The 20052-nt window shown below is 43.2% G+C and overlaps 1 protein-coding gene across 3 annotated transcripts in view; it reads left to right on the plus strand.

The window, feature by feature from the left end:
• Positions 1 to 20052, plus strand: part of CACNA2D3 (calcium voltage-gated channel auxiliary subunit alpha2delta 3) — a 943155-nt gene that overhangs the window by 194782 nt on the left and 728321 nt on the right. For all 3 annotated transcript variants that reach the window (XR_008546971.2, XM_016941319.3, XM_016941320.4), the window contains exon 3: positions 3175 to 3291. Coding sequence is in view for 2 of the 3 variants with exons in the window: in XM_016941319.3 (XP_016796808.3) it covers positions 3175 to 3291 (117 nt within the window). In the remaining variant the exon portion in view is untranslated. The remainder of the gene's footprint in view (positions 1 to 3174; positions 3292 to 20052) is intronic.

Genomic DNA, 20052 nt, shown 5'->3' on the forward strand with positions numbered 1-20052 from the left:
GCCAGAGCCCCACCTCCGAGGCCAATCCAGTCAACCTCCCAAGGTAGGGGTAGGGAGGGTCACTCTTTGCCTTACTGTGTTGAGTGTTGCTGTAACAGATTATCATAGATTGGGTAATTTACAAGAGAAGAGTTCTATTTCTTCCAGTTCTGGAGGCTAGGAAGTCCAAGGTCAAGGGGCCCGAATCTGGCAAGGGCCTTCTTGCTTCATCATCCCATGGCAGGTGGTAGAAGGGCAAGGAGAGCCAAGCCTGAGAGCAAGAGTGGGCCAAACTCACTTTTTTTTTTCTTTTTTGAGACAGAGTTTTGGTCTTGTTGCCCAGGCTGGAGTGCAATGGCACGATCGCGGCTCGCTGCAATATCCGCCTCCCAGGTTGAAGTGATTCTTCTGCCTCGGTCTCCTGAGTAGCTAGGATTACAGGCGCCCACCACCATAACTGACTAATTTTTTGTATTTTTAGTAGAGATGGGGTTTCACCATGTTGGCCAGGCTGGTCTCGAACTCCTGACCTCAGGTGATCTGCCCACCTTGGCCTCCCAAAGTGCTGGGATTACAGGTGTGAACCACCGCACCTGGCCCCAAACTCGCTTTTATAACACACGCAGTTTCTCCATAACTTACCTACTCCTGTGATAACAGCGTTAATCCATTCATGAGGGTGGAGCCTTCATAACCTTATTTTCTCTTATTAGGCCTCATCTCCCAGTACTACTGTATTGGGGATTAAGTTTCCAATACATGAACTTTGGGGGACACATTCAAACCATAGCAGCCTTATAGAACCATAGGAAAATGCAGCTGCATCCTTCCTTCCATCTTCCTTGCATTGTAAAATTGCAATTACTCTGCAATAGGCTCCATCCAGAGAAGTCTTTTGTGTCTGCTGTGGGCTGTGGCAGCAACCACAAGGACCTGTCCTTGCTTCCAGGGCCACACAATCTATGATGCCAGGAGAGAAGAGCACAGACGGTTTTGGGGTCTGGGATGGAGCATGAAGCCTTCTTGTGTTGGAGAATAGGACAGCTTTGGTGGGGAGAGAGAAAAGTCTAGATTGAAGGAATAAATGGTTTTTCAGGTGAGATGCAAGAGAAACTCATAAGATTTTTATGGATGTTTTCAGGGAGCGGGGGGAAACATGAAACTACAACTCATGATCAGTTATAGGACCATGTAAAGCAGTTCAAAACATCTAATAAGCAGTGTAGCAGATGTCAATCTTGGTCTAGACTCACATGGTCCAGAAATACCACTTCTTAATTTTTCCAGGGTCAACTTAATGCTGAGAAACTCCAAGCTCTTGGGTCTAATATTCAGGTCAGAGGAAGAGATCCATTTTGAGGACCTCTTCCCACTTCCCCAATGCCAGTGAATACGGGGTTGCTGGGGAGTCCATGTCTAGGTTCCTACCTGCCTGTAAGGGTAAGAGGAGTATCTTTTTTTTTTTTTTCCTGAGACAAGGCCTTACTGTGTCACCCAGGCTGGAGTACAGTGGGATAATCATAGCTCACTGCAGCCTCAACCTCCCAGGCTCAAGCAATCCTTCCACTTCAGCTCACCAAGCAGTGGGACTGCAGACATGTGCCACCATATCTGATTAATTAAAAACAAACAAAAAAAAATTTGTAGAGACTGGGTCTCACTATGTTGCTCAGGCTAAGAGAGGGGTATCTTGCTGCTCCTAGAACACATGGCCAGATGCCTCCAGCCTCACCTCTAGGCTCTAAGGATTTTGTTTTAGTTTAAGGATCTGAGGAATTCTCTCTTTACTTTCGTTGCTTTCCTTAGAGTTCCTCCCCTTGTCCTCAAACAGTAATCTCATTTCAGGATACCCAGTATTACTGCGTCAAAAGACTTGGACATTTGAGCATTTGAACAAGGAAGGGAAGCATTTTGTGACACACATGCACACACACACACACACACACACACCCACACCCTTCCTCGAGTCAAGGAGAAACTGAGCCTCCCAATTTACATTTTGAAGGTATAGGATGGGAGGAATGAATGGAGAGAAAATGTAGATTTATATCTCAAAAATTATTCTGCCATTAAAGTGTAATACATTTTCCTTTTCACAACTAACTTTTAAGGTCTCTAGAGCTGAGATGAGATGTGGAGCCCCTTGATTTCCCTGGGTAAGAGCTTGGGGTGAGGAATTAGTAAACTGATTCAGAGTTTCCCCACAAATAAGAGTAAATATATCTTACCCAGCATCTTTAATTTTCCAGCTGTTTGATAACCAAATAAATGTGATGGATTCATGTTGACATTAAAAGTGTTATAAACTTCATTTGGAAGGTTCCTATTAATAAACAATATTTCCTTCCACTAGGAACAAAATTAAATCTTTAGTTAAACCGTGTTTTGGGTCTCAGGACCCTTTACACTCTTACAGAGTCCTGAGGACTCCCTGAGAGCGTCTCTTTATGTGGGTTACTTGTGTCTATTGATATTTACCATATTAGAAATTAAAACCAAGAAATTCAAAAAGTGATTAATACAAGGATAAAAAAACTCATTACATGTTAACATATATATTATAATATATTTTATGGAAAATAACAATACTTTCCAGAATAAAAAAATTAGAGGAGTAGCTGTTTTTCATTTTGCAAATCTCTTTAATATTTGATTTAAGAGGAAATAGGTGGATTCCCCTATCTGCTTCTGTGTTCAATCTCTTGTGATTGGTTGCTGAAGAAAATCTGGCTTCACATAGACATGCTGTTAGAAAAATGAGGACTTCATGGACCCTGAAAGGGTCTCAGGGACCCATAGGAGTTTTGGGATCACTTTGAGAACTGCACATTTAAACAGATAAACTACCAGGGTATGTGATGGCTTTTAAATGAAAAATTGTCTTTATTGAGAATTTGAGTCAACTGTGGGTGAAATCAGTCTCTTATAAATAGACAGATGATAGTTTAATTGGGTTAAGATATATTCCTTTCCTGGGTGCTGGTTAAGTCTCCCAGGAGAGCCAGAGTCAGTTTCATGCTTCTCCCTAGTTGGCTTAATAATTTTGAAACACAGTTTAATATCCACAAATTCACCAGAAGCAGTCATGGTGTAATTTTATCTTTATTTATTCCTTGTGGGTAGATGTGGTCTGAAATCACAGCTGTGGTGTTTTACGGTGTCGTGTGTCTTGAATGTTGCCCTCTCTTCTTACAGAAATACAAAGAGTATGAGAAAGACGTTGCCATAGAAGAAATCGATGGCCTCCAACTGGTAAAGAAGCTGGCAAAGAACATGGAAGAGATGTTTCACAAGAAGTCTGAGGCCGTCAGGGTAAGTGCCTCTGTTTTGTGCCCTGTATCGCCTGAAGACACAAAGGCAGCTTCAGGGGATGGCATTGATGAACCAATCTCTCAAAGATAAAAGTTGACTCACTCATCTGTTACGTAAATACTTTTATTTTTACAGTCTGGTTAGCCAGGAAAAGCAGTCACTAGGGGCACAAACTGCCCTTTTCATAGAGGGTTCCTGTGCCAGTTTTATTCTGGTAAATATATGCCTTCAGCAGAGCTGCCACTAATTGTACAGCCATTCAACGTGGGCCTGTAACTGTATGATGCATTCAGTAACGGCCAAAAACCATTCAAAGGTACACTAGGGTTCAACTAAGCTCTAGTCTGAGCATTTTCTTGTGTCACTGTGTTTTGTGGTTTTCTCAAATGGTTGCATAACATTTCAGTCTATGAGTGTGTCATAATTGATATAACTGTTCCTATATATTTGGATGTCTGAGTTATTTGAAAGTTTTTATTGGCTGGGCGCGGTGGCTCGTGCCTGTAATCCCAGCACTTTGGGAGGCCGAGGCAGGCAGATCATCTGAGGTCAGGAGTTTGTGACCAGCCTGGCCAACATGGTGAAACCCTGTCTCTACTAAAAACATAAAAATTAGCCGGGTGTGTTGGTGGGTGCCTGTAATCCCACCTACTTGGGAGGCTGAGGCAGGAGAATTGCTTGAACCCAGGAGGCGGAGGTTGCAGTGAGCCAAGATTGCACCATTGCACTACAGCCTGGGTGACAGCGTGAGACTCTGGCTCAAAAAAAAAAAAAAGTTTTTAAGATATGTGTTGCCCAGGCTGTTCTCAAACTCCTGGGCTCTAGTGATCTTCCCACCTCAGTCTCCTGAGTAGCTGGGGCTACAGGTATGTACCACCACACCTCGTTCACTTGCAAGTTTTGACATAAATAATGCTGCAGTGAATCTTCTTATATATTTATAATGGATCAACCAACCAAGCACCTACTACAGGTAAACTGTTCCTTTAAGGACCGTATATGTACTCACTTGTATTATCCTTGTAACACCTCCATGGTGGATGTTAGTATTATCCCCATTTTACAAGAGAGGAGACTGAGAGGAAGAAGTTGAGTAGCTTCTCCGAGGTCACATGAGGAGTGAGAGAGAGCCCCAGTCATAATGACCCCAGAGTCCACATTCTTTACTGCCTCCTTGCTTTCAGTATCCTGGAGTGTATTTCCTTAATGTGAATTCCAGAACACAGAAGACAGTTAAGAGGCTCAGAAGCAATCTTCAAGGTTCTTTATGCATATGAAAGCATTTCTGTCCAGATAAGGTTGTGCCAATTCACAGCTGCTCCAGTGGCAGTGGTGTGCAAGTGCTTATTTTCTGAAATCCTTGCAAAAAAAAAAAAAAAAAAAAAAAACTAGTAACAGCATTGTCAATTTGAGAGGGGGACATATTATTTTAGCATGCATTTCTTTGTGAATCACAGAATTTTAGAGGAGAAAAGGACATAAATATCTGTAGGTTCTGCTTCTACAATTGACAAAGTAGCCCTGGTGCCTGGAATTAGGGGAGCATTGGGAGTGGCGGGGGGAGGGGGCCGTGCAGCATGCTGCCTTGACACAGAGGTCCAGCCAGCACCAGAACCTAGACCTCACCTCCTTGAGGCAGTGGGCCCACGTGGTCAGTGAGACATGGGCTCTGAAAGTAGTGGAACTGTCCCGAATCTCAGTTCTGCCCCAAGGTGGGAGACCAGTGAGCAAAGCTGAGTAACCCCTGTGAATCTCTTTTTCCTCACTTACCAGCCTGGCGGCATTAAGAGAAGTCAATGATTTAATAAATACGTGCTTACACTTATTGAGTTCAGATGCACCAGCCCCTGTGCTAATCACTTTATGTATGCAATCTCATTCTTGCATCAACACTAGGAGTGAGACACATTATTGTTGTCTTAGAAATGACCAAACAGGCTTGGCAGGGTGAAGTCATTTGCCCAGGTCACGTGGGCAGGGCTCAGCAGAGTTAATTTTTACACCTAGGTGGTGGGGTTGCAGTACCTCTGTATCTATGTAAGGTGTTTATTTAGCTCAGTGTCTGGCAAACAGTAAATGTTCAGTAAACGTTTGCTGTTACAGCTGGTTAAAGGGCCTTCTAATCTGTGAACATCTGATAGGAGGTAGTCTTGCAGCTTTAGGAAGCACCTGGATGATGACACGAGGGAACGTGAACTGGGTTTAGCGTCTTCGTATTGCCTAATTTTAAAACCTTTTTGCGTTAAATTAGTGAAGATAAAAAAAAAAAAGATGATTTGGTATGGTGGGTGTAGTTCCTTTGAGAAGAAAAAAATAAGTTGCTCTGTTTAAATTGAAATATTCCCAGAATAAAGGCAGCCAGATTCCTTGCAATGTGTATTCTATATATTTTAAAATAAATGCACAGGCCTTCTGTAATTACGCTTGATGCTCGAGCCTGTAACATCTTGGTTAATTGGTTCAGTGTTATGTGGATTTCCCCACGCCCGTCTTTAAAGAGAGTTTGTATGTCACGTAGGGGTTTAGTCTGGGGACGGTAGAGATGGGCCTTGTCCTCACTGTGAGCCATGTGGCTCTCTTGTTAACACTCAGGACACATATGCCATTTGGAATGAGATGTCCCTTTGGAGGCCAGGGAAGCAGTGAGTGTGACTCTTTTCCTATTTTAATGATACCTTGATTCTCCATTAGGAAAAGTTGCTGTTTGCCTGTGAGATTTGTGAACATTTGAAGAGCAAAGACCTCAGGTCCAAATTTGCCCATGGGTTTGCAGTGGAGTCATTATTTGTAGCCTTGCACTGGAATGCACCACTGTGAGACAAGGTGGGGTCCTTTCCCATGCCACCCACTGGGCAGTGACCCTACCCCCTCTTTTCTCTCCTCTCCTCTTTTCTTTTTCTTTTCTTTTCTTTTTTTTTTTTTTTTAAGACAGAGTCTTGCTGTGTTGCCCAGGCTGGAGTGCAGTGACGCGATCTCAGCTCACTGCAAGCTCTGCCTCCTGGGTTCATGCCTTTCTCCTGCCTCAGCCTCCCCAGTAGCTGGGACTACAGGCACCCGCCACCACGCCTGGCTAATTTTTTGTATTTTTAGTAGAGACGGGGTTTCACTGTGTTAGCCAGGATGGTCTCGATCTCCTGACCTCGTGATCTGCCTGCCTTGGCCTCCCAAAGTGCTGGGATTACAGGCGTGAGCCACCGTGCTGGGCCCCCACCCCGCTATTTTCTGATAGGTCAGGAACAGAACAGATTTTAGGTTTGGCCCTATCACTCTGATGCGCCACACCTAGGAATCTTCCATTTCCAAGCCCCCCTCTCCCTCCCCCAGCAGTTGGAGTTGGGGCCCAGGTTCAGGTGCCCTACCTTGTGTTTTCCTAGTGTGAATCAGTAGTGACTCCAGGGACGTGGAGTTTCTCAGTGTAAGAGAAACCTGGTTCACAAACAACCCTGATTTATTAACATTTCCACTGATGTATATAAAATATTTATGAGTCTGGCAGTAGCAATTTAGGAAGCCACAATAACAACACCTTTAGTCTGTGAAACTAGGTTCAGTTAGTGCTGGGGGAAAAACATGGAGTACTACAATAACCTCGTCCTTTAATGTAGCCTGTCATCTCCTGCCTGTTAAACAATGTTGATCTTTTTCTCTGTCTCTTCTGGCTTGATTTCATCATTTTCCTCCATCACTTTTCCCAGTGATTAGTTGAATCAGAGTGATTTTATCATCCTCATCTCCTATTTGAATTACTCTCCACTATGCAATTATCCTATCACAGAAAGTCCTATTTTCTCCCCGTCAGATGTCTGAAGTAAATGTGAAACCTAAAGTGGCCTGCCCATTACATAACCCCTGTCATCTCATTGGTAATGGACTATATGTAACTTTTTTTTCAGGCTAGCAAATTATAAATAACCTTAGCTTCAGTAATTTCCATTAACATAATGGTGCCATCATTATGGTAGCATTTCTTAACTAATATTTTCTAGTTCTTTTTAATGCCATTGGTGGTTTAAGTAATTTTTTCACACCCGCTCAGAGGCTTGCTATAGGTTATTTGATATGGCCATGCTCCTGCTTGCTTTTGTGTATAGCAGTTGTGCCCAAGGCACCATCTCTCACCTTCATTGTTCAGACATATTTATGCTACCAAGCCCTCAATTAATATTGCTAAGCAGTTTGTCAAGTTTTAAGTCCCTACGAATGGACAAGAAATGGAGTCCATTTGCTTTTAGTTCATTAACATTTCAAGGGAGATATTTCACATGTTGGACATAGAGGAAAGGATATGCACCAGTCCTCTGCCAACTGTGGATTCCCATCAGACCATTCCTAAGTGACACCTGGAAATGCTTGTCTGTGTCACAAGTCAGAGCTCATCTTTGATATTGATGGAAGGCAAATTTGACACCACTCCCCTTTCTCCTGAGTTGCTGATGTTGAGAAATGTACCCTGATTTGAGGGGAGGGAGAAGGCAGAAGGGTTATATTGCATGACCTTGGTTATATGGACAGGCTGCCCCCAGCCTTTCCTTTGTCTTTAAAATCCAGCCCTTCAGGGGCAGTAGCACAAACTATCAATCAACTGCAAGCATTATCTGGGGCTCCAGGGAACTCTGAGCAGGCACAGCCAAATGTGCAGTGGGAAGAGAATCTGTAGGAAGTAACTGTGTAACCACGGACATCTCTGATTGTAAGGATATACTTTGAGGACCAATTCCATCACAGCCAAGGGGATGTCATGATCCTGTAATTTTGGTGCGGTACATATAACTGAGATGAGCAGCATAAGAGAAAAGCAGGTAAACCAGGAAATGACAAAAAGACTTTGGTGAATTTATGATTTTATGCTAATATTCTCTAGGATGGTTTTCTAAAGGTGAATTCCTTCTAGTGGATTTTGCCTTTGGTTGCACTGAACAGCTCTGCCACTGCCTTCATCACACTGATTTGAGCTGGGCTGAGAACATCCTCTGGTCTTCTCAGGTGTTCCTGGTTTCAGGGCCAGACACTGATTCAGAGGACCCTAAATGTCAGCCTATGCAGACTTCAGACCTCCACAAACTTTAACAGGTTTCAGAGCGGGAAGGAGCACTGGGGGGATTATAGGATAGTATCTGTTGTGGTAGCATTTCAAGCAAAACATTACAATTAATTAGATGTATCTAAAAGAATGAACTCTTTTGGGGAATGTGAAGAGATATAAAACACAAGTTGTAGCTAGACCTACTCAGTGATGAGCCAATTGTTTTCAAACCTTGGGTAAGATATTTAATAAATTTTGAAAGCACCCTGAAACTCACACCTGTAAATAAACTTAATGTTGTTTCACTTATTTTTTGATTTATATTGATAAAATGATAAATCAGGCCCTTGAAAAGAGTGTTTTGCTTAAAAATAAATACCTTTGCTTGTTGGGAAGAGCTAAAGGAGACTAGATTTTATATTAAGTTTTCCCCCCTTCCTATAGTTACCTGCTGTTCATTATGGAACTGATTCCCATTATAGCTGTACTGTGGAAAGTAATTGCTGTTGTACAGTAATTCAATTTCAGTGCATTCACGCATCAGTTCACCGATAGGGGTTTATCTGGAGAAACCTGGGACTTGAAAGCTTTTTATCGAGAAATTCCACATGCAGCAAGACATTTTTCCTAGGAAACGAATATCAGTATTTGCATTTAATAAACATTTACCTTCTCAGAAAAATGGATTTTTCTCTCTGCAGAAGAGATTTACGCCAATCTTCCAAAAAGCTAGAGGGTACTATTAAAGCAACTTTCTTGGAATGTTTTTTGACTGGTGCCTGTCTACATATGTATGACTATAACATACATCAGTGTTTTTATGGGAATATATACAGTGAGGCATGAAAAGCAGGATGCACCCAAGTAAAGCATACTCCATCCCCAAAATATAAGCTGTATAAGGAATTAATATCTATAGGGACTATATGAATACTTCTGGTTTAAAAACTCATCTGATCTATAGACATTGTGAAAATTGTGTTTGAGGCATACTTTCAAAAGGATTACATTGGAAATGAAATAATTGATTCCGTTTATCCATTTGTAAGTTAAGGAAAGGTTCTTAAGACAGAACTGATTATTTTCTTTACATGTTAAGTCCAAAATGAGTTGTGGAGGTTTTAGGAACTGAATATAGCCTAACAGTGCCAGGATCACTTTAAGTTCTCAGGCAGTGGAGGTATATATGGCTGTATAGATCTAAAATATTTTTGTTTTCTGTCTTGTTTTCATTTCTGATCTTCTCTCAGAATTTCAAAGCTTGTACTTTGAAAGAGCAGTACATTTGTTTCAGAAAGAAATAATGTTTTCTGTTTTGAGTCACAGATAGAGGGAGGAGACTATTAATTTTTTATGTTGATGTATCTTGTGGTCTATTTGTCCCCTTTTTTTGGTAAACTGGGTTGCTTGCAAAATCATACGTATATATGTAAGGAAATTTAGAGCAAAAACCTCAAACCAGAAGAATCTTAAAAAAAGAGCAACAATCTGTATTCATCAGTTTTGATGAGGTCAGTGAACCATCTTTGGTTAATGGCTGAGAACAAAACCACATGGAACTGCATGGTCCTTGTGGGTTTCACCCCAAATGGGCCCAGGGTTTCCGCTAACATACTTCAGTTTGAGCCAACCTGAGCCTCACAGCTAGGCCCAGAAGACTGCTGTCCCTCCCACGTTGAGAGGGGACAACTTGTCCACCCCCTTGGGGGTATATGCTTACCACTAAAGGGAAGGAAGGGGAACCACTGGATGACTTGTATGTGCAATTTCATGTCTTCTCTCCTCAAGCTCTCAGTTTTCCATCAGCCTCACATCATTGAAGTTGGCTTGACTTGGTGGACTGTATCCTAACTTTCATGCTTATTCTGGGGGTGTTGGCCTGTAGAAAGCATTCTTCTTTGTGGGTAGAACCATTGCATCAAACCCTCCTCAACTTCATGGTTATTTATCTCTTTCCCAAATAATTGGACTAAACGCTTTCCATTTGCAAAGCTTTATGGAAGTCTTAGTTTTGTGTTTTCTATGTCTGCTGTAGAAGCACCCATGTGTTTTTTAATGCTTTTTGTTTTTACTGGTTATAAAAGTCATACATATTCATCGTGAAAGAAAAAAGAATGTGCAGAAAATGAAAAAGGGGAAAGGAAAGATCACAGCATGAAGAAGTAAGTATCAAACGGTACTTAATGTCTCTCAATACCTTTCGTTTTTCAGCATCTTAGTTTCTGTCCTTACAGGTTTTTTTTTTTTCTGTTTGTGCATGAGTATATAGATATGTGTGGGTGTATATAAACTTCTAAAACATGGGATTATTCCTTCTTGTAACAAGCTTTTTAAAAGATTACATGTTGTGGACATGTCAATGAATATAGATTTCTATTATTTTTCATGACTGCTTTCTGGAGGTTCCAATCAAGCAGCTCTCTCTTAGTGAACATTGATGGCATCTGTAGTGTTTCACTGTTATAAGCAATAATATGATAAACTCTCTTGCGAAGAAACTTTTGTCCATTTATTTGATGTATTTATTAGGATGTATTCCTAGAATTGAAATTAAGGCTTTGGGTGTATCTTGCCAGATTGTTCTACAGACAATGCTATGCCTGCCTATGTTCCCACCTGTGTGGTTGGAGGGGAACTATTTCCGCATTATCCTCTCTAGTATTTGACTATTATTAGCCTTTTGGCCAACTATAGTATCTCATGGTTTTTTGTTTTGTTTCATTTGTTTGTTTTTTTGGTTTTGAGATGCAGTTTCACTCTTGTTGCCCAGGCTGGAGTGCAATGGCCCGATCTTGGCTCACTGCCACCTCTGCCTCCCGGGTTCAAGCGACTCTCCTGCCTCAGCCTCCTGAGTAGCTGGGATTACAGGTGTCCGCCACCACGCCCGGCTAATTTTTGTATTTTTAGTAGAGATGGGATTTCACCATGTTGGCCGGGCTGGTCTCGAACTCCTGACCTCAGGTGATCCGCCCACCTCGGCCTCCCAAAGTACTGGGATTACAGGCATGAGCCACCACACCTGGCCTCAAGTTATTTTCTTTAATTACTCACCGTTTGGCACAGTGGGTCCCTCTGGCTCCTCATCTGTCCTGCACCAGGGTTTGAGGAAATTACACCATGTCACACAGAGCATGGGCTTGCCAAAACAGAGAGATGGCCCAGGTTCTGATCCCCATCCTCCCACAGAGAGGAATGTGGGTGTAGGCACTCTGCTGGACATGCTTGGAGGGGCCCTCCCCTTCTCCTCCCTTTCTGGAGTGTATCATGGGAACAGTCCTGAGGAGGAGGGACAGGCTAACTAGCACTAAGCTTCCTGACTTTGGGGTGCCAGCTGTTTGGAGGAAACAGCTGGGAGCATCGGCGGCTCAGTATCTAGGGACTGTGGTGCCCAGGGTGTTTCAGCCTCCCCACTACTGTGAGAGAAAGTCAGTAGTTGCAAGAGAATTTGAGCTTGGTGCAGCCTCTCTCACCGGGAAGGGGCCCTTGTTCCCAGATGGCTCATTGTCTGAGCACCCAGACTGACCACCAGGGTCACTTTGATTGACTTCTCTGAAAGGTACTGTGTAGTTAAGTTGACCATCTTTTTACATGTGTATTAGCCATTTCTTCTTCATTTTTACTTTTTATTTTCATACATTGCCTGGTAATACTCTTTCCCCTTGTTTAACTGTACTATTTCTTTTCTTGTCCCAACTTGCCTTTACTCTGGCCCCAGTGCCTACTACGGTGCTTCAAACTATAGTTAAGTGCTCAGTAAATGTTTGTGGATTGACTTACAGGCCTTTGTCTTGGGGTCAGGATAACTTAAAGTGAGGGTGGTATGGATCGTATGGGCTACACCCCTTCCCTTTGGCCAGAGAACTCCTGATAAAGGGGAAAAGAAAGTATTAGAGCTCAACTGCAAAGCAACTGTGGGGTTCATGGACTTTCCAGAATCCTCCACTGTCGGCTCCAAGCAAGTGAACCTGACACAGCAATGTGGCACCAAGATGTTTGTCCCAGTTCTGATTTTTCAGAGTATTATGTTGTTGTTGTTGTTCTACACTAGGCCAGGTAGAAAACAATGCCTCTTAATTTATACTCAGGCCAGGCAAAAGCAATCTTAAAAGGTTTGTGGGTGGGAGGAAATTATGATGGGTGAATTACTGATGTGTTACCATCAAGAGATCCAAATGACAGAAGAAAGCCATAATAATAATAATAATAATGATAAAAGACCACTGTCTATAATTTTATAAATTACCAGCAACAAATTAAAGGGTTTCAGAAATATTTTGAATGCATATTTAGTCTGTTTAACTAGCGATGTGTTGGTGGCATTGGTTGTACTTTTTTGGTCTTTACTCAGTTTCCCATATGGAGGTGAGGAGCAGCTGGTCCTGCAAACAGAGTGAGATTATTTACATTTTCTAAATTAGGTTATGAGGGGGAAAATGAAAAGATAGTTAGGAATTCATTGGCATTTCATTTACACTGCATTCAGTGGAGAGATGACAGCCCTTGCGAGTAATCAGAATCTTTGTTAAAAATCAGCTGGGATATCATTTATTGCACATCCCAGGCTTACTGGCAGCCTGAATAGATGAACATGCAAGGCTTTGTACTATCAGGGGTAAATGTGGATTTTTTGTTCTTGTGTGCTTTTTAATTGATATGTGTGTGTGTGTGTGTGTGTGTGTCACTTGGGAAGGAAAATCAGATCCTTAGGAATATACTTAGAGAGCCTCCCCTCACTGCACCCAGTGACTCTGGAGCATTTCGCGAGTGTGTTTGATGGGATTTATAGAGAGGAACTTCTCTAGTACCTCTGCAAAGCCCGTGATGGATGTCAGAAAGCAGACTCCTCATCCAGGGTCACGGTTGGAGTTGCTCATAGACAGCCCCACTCCAGCCAATGAGCAGGAGTCTTCCTACCTCAAGCAGGTGTTTCTGCAGACACTCGAAGACTGCTAACCCTAACCCAGGTTGTGGCCCTGATTTGACTAATGCAAGAGTTGCCTTAGTAAAAACTCTAGGCTGGGCAAAGATTCGGACTCTTATGACTTTTAGCCAGCCATGAATACATGGGTACCAGCTGCGCAGAGATGATGGAAGCAGCTCCAGTCTGACTGGAGCACAGTCAGACTCATAGGGGAGTGGAGCCCTGCAGGCAGCCTCTTGGCCAGCCAGTGGATGGCCTCTGTTAGGATGCCTTTTGAGCCTGGCAGCCTGTCTCCAAGAGGACTTCCCTTCAAAGGGCTCAGTGGATCCATTCCCTTGATGTGCTGGGAGTCTGTCATTGCAGTCACTGTGGCCATGGTCTGGGGATAGTGCATCAGCTTGCTGTGGTCCACACGGGGGAATTAGGGTTGGCCTCTGAGACCAGATTTGGTAGAGATGATTTTTTTTCTAGGAAAGTATGTTCAGTACACATGTGTTTAAAATGGAGGGGATGGGCAGAAGTGTGGGGGTTGGTGGTTGACACATGAGCATTCATTTTCATGGGAATTTCGTCATTGGAGATGGGGAAATAAAAAATAATTAATCACATCAGAATTGTAAAGCTGTGTCCCCCAGGCCAATCCTGGTTGTAGATACCTTTTACTTGGTCTGTGTTGGCTTTAAGGGGGAAAAATGAAATCACATATAAAAATATGTAGTGATATTAAAATATCCAGATTTAAATCTTGGAAAATGGAGAAGTGTAGCCATCCTGGGCCTCCATGTCCATAGAAAAGCAATCAGCATCAGCATGAATGTCTCTATTGGTTGATTTCCATGCAGCTCCCTAGTCGTTTATTTGCTACTCTGGCCCCAAGGAACATTGAGTTTGCAACCCCTGCATTAGTCAGATTAGGGTTAGCAGAGTCTATGTGTATGTGAAGTAGGCAGCATACTTATAGCTTCCATAATTCCCCCACCGAAAGCCAGCTGGATTCATTGCCATTGTTTTCATCATTGATATCATCTCTGTTGTCATCATGATCATCACATTACTGAGTGCTTCTTGCTTGCCAAGACACTATGCTATGCTTTGCATATATTATCTCATTTAAGTGATACTTGTGAAGTTGGATTTAAAAAATTCTTGGCTGGGTGCGGGGGAAAGACCATTCAAAGGATTTAAGGTAAGAATGTGCATTATAAGGGGACATGGAATCTTTCTTTTTTAAAGTTCCTAAACTACCAAATGAGACTGAGATTTTCTTCACCTTTAACATTTGAGGATGTTTAGCTCTGGTTCAGCCCTCACCTATAAAAAGTTCTATTTGTTTTGTTGTCTGTTTTCTCCCAATCTCAAAAAGGTTTGATTCGTGTAAATAATTCCCAGTCTGGTCCCATTCATAGAATCGGCAAATGAAAATCAGAGCTATCCCCTCCCTCCCTCAATCCACCCTGGTCCCCAGCATAACTTTCCTGTAGCATGGACTGAGACAGTATTGGTCACGTGGAGAAGGGGATGAAAAATGCTCAAAGTGGCTACATTTGAATATGTGGCACTTATCTCTCTGCACAGGCACCTTATAGAAAAAATAATTCATTAAACTTCGTTCTAGAAAGAAAGAGCATTAAGCCTTCATCAACAGCAACACAAAGAGCTCACCATGGCAGGAACGGGACAATAAAGGGGTTATTTTAGCAGAATTAACAGGAAGAAATTAGCCCCATGTATCCTTCCTTTTTATCACAGTGTGGTGCATTTACATATTTTGAAATTTCACATTTGCATAGTCAATGATTTTAAATTAGATTCTCACATCTCCTCTCTGATGTTTGTCATGTGTACAACTTGTCTTAATAACTGAGTTGTTAGCATTTAAAAAGCAGTTATCTAATTATTGGCACAACCTTGAAACATAGCACCCAGCCACCCTTGCAATTTTTAAGCAGCTTTACTGAGATATAATTCACATATGTATAGGACATGTGAGCATGCATGTGTATTTACTTATATGCCACTTTGAAACACATCCGATGTGTAAATCAAGTTCAGGTTCTCTGATTTATCTGGTAACCACAGCTGAGAATTGGATTGGGGAGTGATGCTTTGAACTAATGCCTGTCGGGAGTGGGATGAAGTGCTTATTTCTTTGAGAATTCCTGTCATTTCAAAGAGGAGAAAATAAAAGCTTGAGAGTAGAGGTGCAATTTTTGTGTCTTCTTTTCCTGTCCTGAGCTACCTTCATTCGTCCAAGGCCTGTGTGTGGGTGGGGAAGCATGCTCACCTCACCTGCCCCATCTTTCCTTGACCACCTGTCTGCTTTGTGGGCTCTAAGTTATATCAGCCTGGGGTCTTTGGGTTGGCTACTGTTAAGATCTAGATTTATAGCGGGCTCCCTCCCCACATGGAGTTTATGTGCTATTAGGGGAGACAGGAAGGCTTTGAAATCGGGAGTCCTGGCCATGCCACCCAGGGAACCCAGGGAGTGAAGCCAAACATACACCAGGTCCTGGGAGGTGGCAGAACCAGAAGGAACAGCACATGTGAAGCTGGAGAGGAAGTAGAATGTGGGACCAGTTGAAGGCATTGAGAAGAGGATAGAGTGGAGAGAGGGTTTGGAGAGGAGAGAGCAAGACAAGGGTTTTTTTTTTCCTGCTGTGAGGGGCATGGTGTGGTGGAATAGAGGTGGTCGATTCATGTGTTTATTTCAATGTCTTCCTCACCACCTCCCAGGCCAGTGGTTGGTCCATTTTACTCTGCTCCCCAATTTTCTCCCAGCGCTTCACACACCTGGCTTGGTGGGTGCTAGGCGTTCCCTGGAAGAGTTCGGGTATCATTTTAAGAATACAGGAAGTTGCGGCAGGGTTTGCATTTCTGTGTCTGCACTGCTCATTGGCAGCCTCCCTTTCCCTTTGTGTCTAGGGAAAAGCTGCCATGTTCCCCACTTTTCTCTGGGTATTGATTTATATGCACCTGCCCACCCTTAGAAAGTATGTCGCCTTCTCAGTGATCAGAGGCTGTGGTGCCTTGAGATGGCTCCTTTGTTGCCTGTTCCTTCTTCCAGCCAAATGCGCTCTGGAGACTGGAGAGCACAAATCTTTTGTACAGCCCACCGAGAGTGAAGCACCCCGGGCAGCACTCAGGAGGAGGGAGCTGGGAAGTGCAGCTGCCTCTATTGTGCTGGGAGAAAGCCCGAGAAGCCTGTGTTTAAGGGAAGCAAAGAGCCTGCTTTTTAATTTTCAGCTACATTTAGCAGATGGACCAGTTCAGGATTGTCCTGTTTAGGGAATCTCCCCCAACATTTGGACAATTCATGGGTGGAGGGAACCTCGTAGGAGCCAGCCCAAGGGGGAACGTCACCTGTTAGTTCTCCGAGCTTGTGTCCCATTGGGTCTCACCTCTCTCAGGCAGTTATAAGGAGACAATGCATAATTTGCTCACTTTCAGCAATGGCTGTGGTTCTCCAAGCATGCTCCCTTAACCTGCTTCATTGGCCCCAGCAATTTAAGAAGGTCAGCCTTGGGAATTACTTCCTCTTGTAGAAGTGGAAGTGCAGGGACTTTGCCCCTGTCATTTGTTTTACGTGTAGACTTTTAAATTTAATTTAATTTTTTTTTTTGAGACAGAGTCTCACTCTGCTAGCTGGAGTGCAGTAGTGTGATCTCGGCTCACTGCAACCTCTGCCTCCTGGGTGCAAGCAATTCTCATGCCTCAGCCTCCTAAGTAGCTGGGATTACAGGCGCTCACCACCATGCTCAGCTAATTTTTGTATTTTCAGTAGAGACGGGGTTTCACCATGTTGGCCAGGCTTGTCTTGACTCCTGACCTCAAGTGATCTGCCCACCTTGGCCTCTCAAAGTGCTGGGATTACAGGCTATTTTGTATGCAGACTTTGATGCACTTAGATGTTCAGTCATCTCTTGGGAAACAGGTTCACTTTGGAAGGGAGTGAACTGGGCTTTGCAGCTAGTGAGACCTGAGGTTAGCCATTATCCACTGACAGTGAGACCTGAGGTTAGCCATTATCCACTGACAGTGAGACCTGAACCTCCCTGAGTCTCAGTTTTCTTGTCTGTGAAATGGACATGTTCTCATGTGGCAGGGATTGTGACTCTCTGGATATGGCAAGAATGGATTTGAGGCTGGTTCCCTCAGACTAGCTCTGAGCCCAGGTCACACGCTCCTTCCTTGAGATGGAAGCAATCACACAAGTGACCTCAAAACTAACATGAGGATCAAATGAGCAAACATGGGTCTGGCATGAGCCCATGGGTTACATGGCGAACACTTTGTAAATGGTCATTTATTTTTATTTGTATATGTAAATAGTACCTTTTACAACCAGCATAGCAGAAGCAGGCTCTGGTTTGGGCACCAAACTCACTCAGCTCAGATCCTGTCCTAGTCATTTAATAGCTGAATAATCTTGCCCGATTTACTTAAACTCCCTAAGCTTTGGGAACCTTAACTGTAAGATGAGGGTTAGAATACCTACTTAATGGAGTTATTTTTGAGGGTCAAATGAGAACAGTGATGTAAAGTGTTTTAGCCCAGTGCCTGGCACATAGTTCTACTTCCTAAAGACTAGTTACTATTATTCTTGGTCTAATTATTAATATAATCATACAGAAAGTATAGATATGATAGAACACTTAATAGGAATATTTGAATAGGTTTTAAAAATTCAGCTATGGCAAATGCTACTATTGCAGGACAGGGGTCCCGATCCAGACCCCAAAAGAGGGTTCTTAGATCTCGCTCAAGAAATAATTCAGGGCGAGTCCATAAAGTAAAGTGAAAGCAAGTTTATTAAGAAAGTAAAGGAATAAAGAATGGCTACTCCATAGGCAGAGCAGCTCCAAGGGCTGCTGGTTGCTCATTTTTTTGTTATTTCTTGATGGTATGCTAAACAAGAGGTGGATTATTCATGCCTTCCCTTTTTAGACCATATAGGGTAACTTCCTGACATTGCCATGGCATTTGTAAACTGTCATGGTGCTGGTGGGATTGTAGCAGTGAAGACGACCAGAGGTCACTCTCGTTGCCGTTTTGGTTTTGGTGGGTTTTGGCCAGCTTCTTTACTGCCACCTGTTTTATCAGCAAGGTCTTTATGACCTGTATCTTGTGCTGACCTCCTGTCTCATCCTGTGACTTAGAATGCCTGACTGTCTAGAAATGCAGCCCAGTAGGTCTCAGCCTTATTTTACCCAGCCCCTATTTAAGATGGAGTTGCGGCCAGGCGCAGTGGCTCATGCCTGTAATCCCAGCACTTTTGGGAGGCTGAGGCGGGCGGATCATGAGGTCAGGAGATCTAGACCATCCTGGCCAGAATGGTGAAACCCTGTCTCTACTAAAATAACAAAAAATTAACCAGCTGTGGTGGTACATGTTTGTAGTCACAGCTACTCAGGAGGCTGAGGCAGGGGAATCGCTTGAACCTGGGAGGTGGAGTTTGCAGTGAGCTGAGATCGCGCCACTGTACTACATAGCCTGGCGACAGAGGAAGACTCCGTCTCAAAAAAAAAAAAAAAAAAAAAAACGATGGAGTTTTTCTGGTTCCAATGCTTCCAACACTACTATCTCAGGGAGGTAACCTAGAAGAAACTCTGCCTCCTCAGAATCCCAGGAGACTTGTCTGCAGGGCGGCCCCAGTGGGTTATGGAGAGCTCCCATCTGTATAGTCTTCTTGCGCATGGACGCCCTCCTGCTCTGCACAGCCTGACTTCCTCAGCTGGGCAGGGTCCCTGAGACGGACAAGGAGAGGAAAGTGAAGGTGAAACAGGCTCTGCATTGCAGTGTCTTCCTTGGGCACAGAGGGAGGGGCTTCAAGGCTCTGCTTGGTCCTCTCATTGCTCTTGCTTGTTTGAGAGAGGGAGAAGCTGCAGGTTAAACAGAATGTTCAGAGAGGAAAACTAGATTGGCAGCCAGAGCTCATTGGCCCCAGCCTATAAGTGGAATGCAGGATGGTGTCCAGTGTGAATGAGCATCAGGCCGGTCCTTAATGGAGTGATGTACCTGTGGGAGCCCAGGGGTCACACGCTCATAGCTGTCTAATAATTTTAATAGTTACATGAAATTTACATTATAACAAATATAACTTCCTTTTAAAGCGGAAGTTATATGTTATGTACGTTGATTCAAAGAAACATATTAAGTAAAGGTGAGGTGAGAAGGCCAGTTGCAGCCTGGTTTTTGAAGGCAGCTAGAGACTCCCTAGAACCCATCATTAGGGAAAGGGACAGTTCAAATGTGCTGGATGTGGTTGTAAAAGCAGTGATCACATAGCAACCCACACTGATCTTGAGTGAAACAATGCATAAGAAATAGCATAAGATTTATAGTACAGTAGCATCTATATAAATTAAAAGTATATAAAACACCCATATGCATTTTCTATAAACACATGCCCCATTAAGGAGTCCATTGAATCCATTAGAGTGGGTGCAAGTGGGGGAGGGGAATAAGAGTAGAGGTCAGGGCTGAAGGAGAAGATATAACTCAAGATGGGGCCTTGCATGGACCAGTGATGATGATGTGCTAAGAGTATGAATAGCTCAAGTTTCTGTATACACACAGACATAGAACGAGACATAGATAGACAGACAGACAGACAGACAGAAATCCGCACACACAGTAGTAGGCAGATACGGCAAATGGTGATGGTGGTATGCTGATGTCTGAGGTTGGAGCAGTAGTGCAAAGGTGGAAAGATAACATTTACAGTGAACTTTTCTTAACTGCTTTCCTTGTACCTGGCTTCCCACCTTGTGCCTAAGACACATCTTTGCATTCCATTTTCTCAACAACCTCATGAGGG

Source organism: Pan troglodytes, chromosome 2 (assembly GCF_028858775.2).
Source record: "Pan troglodytes isolate AG18354 chromosome 2, NHGRI_mPanTro3-v2.0_pri, whole genome shotgun sequence".
NCBI classification, from domain to species: Eukaryota; Metazoa; Chordata; class Mammalia; order Primates; family Hominidae; genus Pan; species Pan troglodytes.